The sequence below is a fragment of the Gavialis gangeticus genome, unplaced genomic scaffold (genome assembly GCF_001723915.1).
Source record: "Gavialis gangeticus isolate Ggan-Ray unplaced genomic scaffold, GavGan_comp1, whole genome shotgun sequence".
Lineage (NCBI taxonomy): Eukaryota > Metazoa > Chordata > Crocodylia > Gavialidae > Gavialis > Gavialis gangeticus.
The window spans coordinates 142,059,947-142,067,556 of record NW_017729025.1 but is presented as its reverse complement, the minus strand read 5'-3'; the positions used below and the strand labels follow the sequence as shown (position 1 = coordinate 142,067,556).

The 7,610-nt window shown below is 43.8% G+C and overlaps 1 protein-coding gene across 3 annotated transcripts in view; it reads left to right on the top strand.

Annotated features, from left to right (window-relative positions):
* Positions 1 to 5,947, top strand: part of USH1C (USH1 protein network component harmonin) — a 111,456-nt gene extending 105,509 nt beyond the window's left edge. For all 3 annotated transcript variants that reach the window (XM_019519671.1, XM_019519669.1, XM_019519670.1), the window contains one exon: positions 5,152 to 5,947. In XM_019519671.1, coding sequence (XP_019375216.1) covers positions 5,152 to 5,164 — 13 coding nt within the window. In that variant the 3' untranslated portion in view covers positions 5,165 to 5,947. The remainder of the gene's footprint in view (positions 1 to 5,151) is intronic.
* The last annotated feature ends 1,663 nt before the right edge of the window (positions 5,948 to 7,610 follow it).

The window sequence follows — 7,610 nt, the reverse complement described above, 5'->3', positions numbered from 1 at the left end:
CCACCCCTCCAGCTGGGCAGTGCCTGCCCCTGCCCTGCCCCCTCCCTCACCACAGGGGCATTGATCTGCCCCTCCATGCATCTTCCCTCCCTCCTCCCCTTCCAACTCTGCTCCATGTTGGCTTGCAGCTGTAACGCAGAACAGGCATTTATTGGCCAAATTATCGGCCCCATCGGGCTGATATCCAATATGGACAATTTTTTTTTATATTGGTACCAATCTGATATCAGACCAATGTATCGGTGCACCTCTAAATGGAAGTTTTCCAAGAAAGTTCTTGTGTAAAGTATCAAATGAGATGGGTATAATTCAAACCTAAAGAAAAAGGAAGATCAAACTGAAGAGGAAAATGGTAATTTTTATTTAATTAAAGGTTAAATTTATTTTAAAGCTTAAAAGGTTATTTTTGACATACTTATAGTGCCAGCATCTAGTCTTCAACAAAAAATGGGCCTCTGTGTACTAGGCACTATAAATGCATAGATCAATGCAGCTTCTGCCCGAAATAGTTTACATTTTCATAGACAAAATGCAACAAGGAGCTTCTATAAAGTATGGGATAGAGGATATGGAAGACTGATAGAATTCTTCTCCAGTTAGTAGCAGTGATGTAATGTATTTGTAAACTAGGAAGAGTAATTCCAGGATTGTTGATTTCTGAAAGGTGTTTGGGGCATCTTTGGGGAAGGGGCAGAATAATAAGTTATGTATATATAGAGTAGACGATTTAAAACGGGTGCTTAACCTTCAGCCTGAAATGCAAATCTGACCCACAGAGCCCTGGCATTTGAACTGCAAGGATCTCCATGGGTCAAAATATGGCAGAGGGGAGCAGTGGAAACTACATGTGGCTAGACCCAGTCCCACCTGGGCCATGGCTGTGCAGTGGAATCAGGCCTGGGCCCACCCTGTGCAGTTCTAGATAGGGCCAGACTGCTCCCTGTTCTCCACCCTGCTGCCACACATGTCTGGATTGGGGCTAAAATGCTCCACATCCCCCACCCCTGCATGTCCTGATCGGGGTGCCCCGCCCCACATCTGGATCAAAGCCAGGCTACCCGCCCCCTCCCACCTGCCCCCCCGATGGATTGTGACTGCTCTGCTCCCATCCCTTGTCCCCCCCATAACCACGACCCTCCCACACCCAGATCAGAGCCAAGCTGCTTCCTACCCCCCACTGCCACAAGTGGATGGATCACGGTCAAGCTGCGCACCCGTCCACAACATAGTCAGGCCCCTGACACACCAGCCCCACTTACCAGATGGAGTCCACCAGCCAGATCTGGCTTTCAGACAGACCTGGCACTGCCCATCCAGCCCACAGGGCAAAAAGGTTGGGCACCACTGATACAAAATAATCTGCATGGGGAAGTGCCATATTCTCTGAATTGCTATCCTAGGCTCCTGTCCACTCCCTATTAGGGGTTGTTAAGCATTTCCCAAAATAAGTGTAGAGTGAAATAACTTTGTGTGAAGAAAACTGAAGGGAAAAGCATTTCTGGATTATTTAGAAGAATGCCAAGGGCTTTCAGCTTCTGTCTTCTCACAGCTGTTCATGTATTGGCCTTTACATCTGTCTTTGTTATCTTTGGCTCATTGTTTGAAGAGACAATATATTACCTCTAAAACCACATGACAGTACAATCACTTTCTCATATCTCCTGTCTGGTGTCCAAAAATAAAACACTCATTCAGAACATTTCTTTGATGAATTGCTTGCTTCTCTATTATTCTTAATGCTGCTTTTCAGCTAACAGGAGTTCATGGCTTTCTTCATCTAATCTATCAGGACTGGGTGAGTGCATAGGCAAGTACATTCAGCAACTTTCTAGGGGCAGTAGCAACTTATGCCCTCCCCACCAGCGCAACAGGGGCTCATTGGGGGAAGATGCCTCAATAGGTGTCCCTAAGGCATGGTACTCCCCCACCTCCCTGCCAGTGCCCCTGCTGAAGTTTAACCACTGCCTCATTATTTGGGCTGAGCTGGCCCTTCTTAGAGGGTTATGGCTCAACTGTAGCTGCAATGCCTCTCTTGTTAAACAAGGAGCGATAAAGGTGATGGAAAGTAGACCTGCCAGGAAAATGAGAGCTGTCTGTAGGCCAGAGGGGAAACTATGTAGAAGCCTCATGGAAAGGCAGGCCTTGGAGTCAGCTCACCACCAACAGCAGGAGGCCAGCCAGGAGGAGAAGATGCCTTGGTTAGAAGCAGGCTAGGTTGAAGCTATGCTATGGAGGACAAATGGACCCTGGGATTTTAGAGTTTCGAGAGCAGTGATTCTCAGCTGGGGTGCCGTGGGATCCTTTGAAGGGTGCTGCATGAAGTTTGAAGGGATAAGTGAGGTATGAGGAGATAAGCAAATAAAGGCAGACTCAGGCTTCAGGTGTAAAGAGATGAGCAGATAGGGGCAGGCTCTTCTTACATGGCTGCTTTCCCACCTGTTCTGCTGGTACCTTCTGCAAGGAGGTGATTCCTGTAATAAGTACATTTGTGGTTTTTTTAATGGGGTATGGCTCGATTCACAAAAGCTATGGAGAGGTGCCTTAAGCCTGACAGGGGGTGCCTTGGATATTAAAGGATGAAGAACCACTGTCCTAGAGCCAGGAACACGTGGTAAAAGGTGGGCATGGAAGCTGCCTCCTGGGGAGGGAGGCACAGCAGCCCATGCTGTTCAGGGGAGGATGAAGAACCTGTTGATTGCCCTGCTGGGCTGGAGTGTTTGGATTTAGCAGAAGATCACTAGGGAAACTGGAGAGTGCAGGAAGTTGGTGACTGAACCTCAAGGGAGATGGAGAGATATTTGAGGTGGAAGGGGCTAGCTATGTTCTTACTGTGCCTTAATAAACAGCCCAGCTCTATGCAGTTGTAGTGCCTATACCAGACTATGAGCTCAGAAGCAGAACTGGGCAGTAGTGCACCCTGCGCACCCAGAACCATCCCTGCAGCAACTCTGGCTTTGGGGGTGGGGAGAGCAGAGCAGTGGCAACACAAAAAAAGTGGCCAGAAGGTTACTACCGCTAGGAGAAATGTCACCTCCTTTTTTTTCTTGCTGATGTGTTTTGAGTGGCCAGAATAGCACTAGGCTTTGGAGGCAAAAAAAGAAGGTCCAGTCCCCTCAGCAGTAGCAGTGAACCTCCAGCCACAATTCCTGCACCATGCATTGGTGCCACTTCCGTGCCCTTCTTGCTGCTGGAGCCAGAGCTGCTGTGGTGAAGGTCCAGGGGGTGGGGACAGGTGTAGAGGTAGGGGACAAGAGGGTGAGGCACCCCCTGGCCCCATTTCAACCCCCTCCTCTTAGGCAGCATGCAGAACTTCCTCCCCACTTGCCCACCCATCATTACACTACTGTCTGAGCTTGACATTACCTGTTGTACTTCTCTGTGAGTAATGAGCTAGACAGACACATACCTACTATCTAATACTGAGTCCTAGCAAACATGTTAAAAGCTGATTCACCTACAAGAAGCAGGCAGTTGGATTTGAGGGGTTCTTTCCATCATGCACCTTCTCTCATATATAAACAGAGAGAAGTCTTTTGTGTGTATTACCTACAGCAAATATGTTGCCTCTGGCAAAAAGCTGTGCAGCAGGCAGACATCATACTTAATGCTGGCAGAACCTATTTTTCTACCGGATATCTTGGTCTCTCTGGTTAAAAGCCGGTTGCACCACCAGGCCCTCTAGGGTTCCAGCCTAGTAAAATGAGGCTATTATTTGCTGGTGTCAGTGTGTCGATATGTCACTGCATTTCCCATTTCACTGTAAAAGGAAAATGCCATCTGTGATTCATGGTGCCTCTGTGGCTTTTCTTTTTCTGTCCCTTCCCTGGTTCTGGATTAGTTACCCTACTTCCCGCAATAAAATACATACCATATGCACAGGAATTGTATGCTGTCACATGTTGGGTGCTGTCGTGTCCAGAAACCTCCCTAGATCAGTGAGTAATTCCTAACCAGGTTGCTACAGTGTGCTGCACAATGTTAGCAGTGCTTGGTGTGCACACGGTTCACAAGAGAACCCCAGAGGTTTCAAATAGGAACCTGTAGTGTCAAAAATGTTCTGACCTGTTGTGATCATTATGAATTGTTTGCAACTGAAGAATTGCTATAGTATTTTTTCTGTAGTCAAAAAACCAGTGAAAACTAAGATTTGGCATTTCTGAGGAGTATAATTAGGTGTGCCTTGAGTCTAACAAGCGCCTTGAGTCTAAAACAAAGGTGCCTAACCCCCAGCCCATGGAACTGGACCATGAGAGTCCCCACAGGTCAGGAAATTTCTTTTGGCAGCCCCAAAACAGTGGCAATTAATGCTGCCACCCTTCCCCTGCTGCCAAATTCACAAACCCCACGTGACCAGATTGGAGCTAAGCTACACTCTCTCTCCCCGACATGGCCAGATCAGGGCTGGGCCATGCTCCCTCCCATGTGCACAGTGAAATCAGGGCCAGGCCAAGCCCTCCACCTCCTCTCATGTGGCCAGACTGGGGCCAGGTCATGCCCCCATTCTCCCTGTACAGCCAGATAGAGGGCTGGATGGACAAGGCACCACCTATCTGGCCCATGGGGTAAAAAAGGTCAGGCACCTCTGGTCTAGAAAAGTTTATAACCACTTCCATAGAAACATTCAGCAGCTTGTGGCATTGGATTTTTACCCATGCACCCATTGGGAGAGCCAGCTGTGGTACAGGCAGTTGGGAAAATGAATGAATCATCTCTCAGCACCATTCCTGATTTAATTATCTAAACAACTGCAAATTACTATTCCCATGAGGCTTGTCCAAAGAACAAGAGTTTCTCTCCATACTGTATCTTGGTGTGCCTATCAGCAACCATTCATGTTTCTGTCTTTGTATTGAGGGCTTGTTTATATCACTCTGTTGCAATTTATATCCAGTGATTGTCCCAAGATTAACTTGTTTCACAAATCCAATTTACAGTAGAAATTTTTATTCATGGGTTGTCTAAATATAACTATAGTCCTCCCTAGAGGATAAGGTAGGGCTTCTTGTGTAGGTTTGCATGAGGTTTGTGTGGTTTTGCTGTCAGTCCTTACAATAAAAACCCAAATGAACTACTTAGGATTTACTTATGCCAGATGCTGCTTCTTGTAAACTCCAAAATATGTGTTCTAATTGTTTCTTTCTTTTATTCCAGGACATTTTTTTAAAGTGCAGAAGGTAAAACTGAAGAAACGAAGACTATGCTCTGAAGAAAGCTGCTGATTCAAAAATGTGAAATCAATAGCTTTGCAAATTATACACGAGAATTTTCTGACTTTAGAATCGAACTGCACTAGAGAGATGCCTGGCCTTTAGACTCTTTGAGTAATTTATGTAACTTCAAAGCCTTCCACGGACTCAGAATATGTAGGTGTGAGAGAGAGAATTAGTAACTGAGGAATGCTGCCAATACCAATAAGCTATTCTGTAAGATTGTTAGGATCTATATATTTTTCTTTAAGGCTTGTGGGGCCAAATTTTGCAAACCAGCTTTCAAAAGTACACCAGCAATTTGCCTAGAAATAGACACCAGCATATGCTCATAGGAGTTTAAAGCACATCTATTCTCACATTTCCAGTGTGATTGCAGTTTCACGTGATGGCTTGGGCAGGGGTGACTGACAGTTTGTACCCAATCTTTGTGGGGGGTTTCTGCTGGGGCATAGGTGTATGGATTTTCCGTTAGCACTTACAGAGATTGTCCTTGTAAGCAGTTCAAGGCTTCGTTCTGCTTCTTTTACATGGTTAGAGTAAAATACATCCCTGTGCAAAATATTTAGGTACCACTGAAGCTTACTGAATGTTTTAGAAGGGTTTAAGTGGTTCAGAGGACTGGAGTCTTCTGCTCCACAGAACTGCATTTCACCCATTTCCATTCTCAGTGAGCTGTCCTATTTAAATCAGTAGACTTGGTCACAGAGGGCGCATCTACATGTGCAATTAGCGTGAAGCAATCAACTCTGGTGCATATCACACAGGAGTTTATTGCACGTTTGCCCAGGACCACAGCATGTTGAGCTGGGTTGGAGCAGCCCCGGCTGGCATCTACACATGCATTGCAGCAGAGTAAAGTATTCTGCCACAGGATAGTATTTGTATATGTCTATACAAATAAATTAGTGTACTAATTAGTGTAAATTATTTTACTCTGGCATAATAGTGTCGCATGTGTAGACGTGGAGATGTTTACTGTGGAGCTAATTAATCAGCTCTGTAGTAAACATCTCGTGTAGACTTGCCCAGTATGAGGTGCCACTTAGTCTGCATTTAAATAGCAAAATCAATCTCTTAGGCACTAGTGGGTGAAGAGACTGAGTTTGTCTAAAAATAAGAGTCTGATTCTGCAGCTCTTATTCACATGACTATTTCCTGAGACTGTTCACACAAGCAAGTACATGATGCAGTGTCTTTGAAAATATAACATATTCTTATCAGTGACTATATGTCTTCTAGAGGGAGGTAGCTGTGTTAGTCTGAAGTCAGGCAGAAAAAGCAGGGCAATGTGGCACCTTATAGGCTAACTCAGTCAGAGAATTGTGAGTTTTTCCAGGCTACTGCTTGCTTCTGAAAAAATAGAAGTAGCATCTGATGAAATAGGAAGTAGGTTTCTATATGTATTCTGGTTAATTAACATCCCTTATATTGTGGATACTTTATTAACCTGATTATAAAATAGTTTGTCAGATAAAATTGTACTTGTAAATTTAATTTGAAGCCATTTTAAAGGTCTTGGCATTTTCTTCCACTGAAATGGAATCTTCCTCAGATTATTCTACCCAAAAAAGAAATGTATGTATAAATCTAAGCAATTTTTCTTTTTTAAAAATCAGACATTTTGAAACCTAGAATGTTTAATTGAAACTTTATATTGGATGTGATTTCTCAATCAAATGCTGTCTTAAATAGCTGCAAAAGGTGCCAGATTGACCACCTGGTAGATGTTAATAGAGAGGGCTAGTCTCTTACTAGATATAAACTAGTGTGGTTTTACTGCAGAAAAAATCCCAATTCATTTAAAGCATTCATTAGATCAAACTTCAAAAAACAGTTACGTGAAGAAATTTATATATGTTCCGTTTGATATATTGGTTTTCATATGGTCTTTAGATTTCTGATCTAATCTATTGCGAGGTGAAAGATGCATTTCTTATCCATCCAGAATTCCCATGGGGAATTTTGCCAGCTCAGGGCACATGGACTTGGGTCTTAAATAAAAAACAAGAAAAAATAACAAGTTATTAATTACATCCCTGACTAATCAGAACCTAAATGGGTCTTGTAGTAGTAGGTTCCATTGTGTTGAGCTGCTTATGTATGAACTGATGTTTGGTTTTGTCTTGTTTCATTTCACATGTAGTGTTGTTTCAATATGCCAATTAATGCATCAGGGGAGAATACACATATTAGGAGTTTAAAAATACTACCTTTCAACTAAATAGCACCAAAATAAAACTATTGTTGCCAAATACAAGCACCATGTTTCCTTTTCTTTCTTTTAGGTTTGTATGTGGTAATGGTAGTTAACAGCATCTCCTGAGTGTACAGATTTGAACGAGTTTGGAATAACTTATTTTACCACTATATGCAATGAAGCCCTTGCAGGGCTGGAGAAGA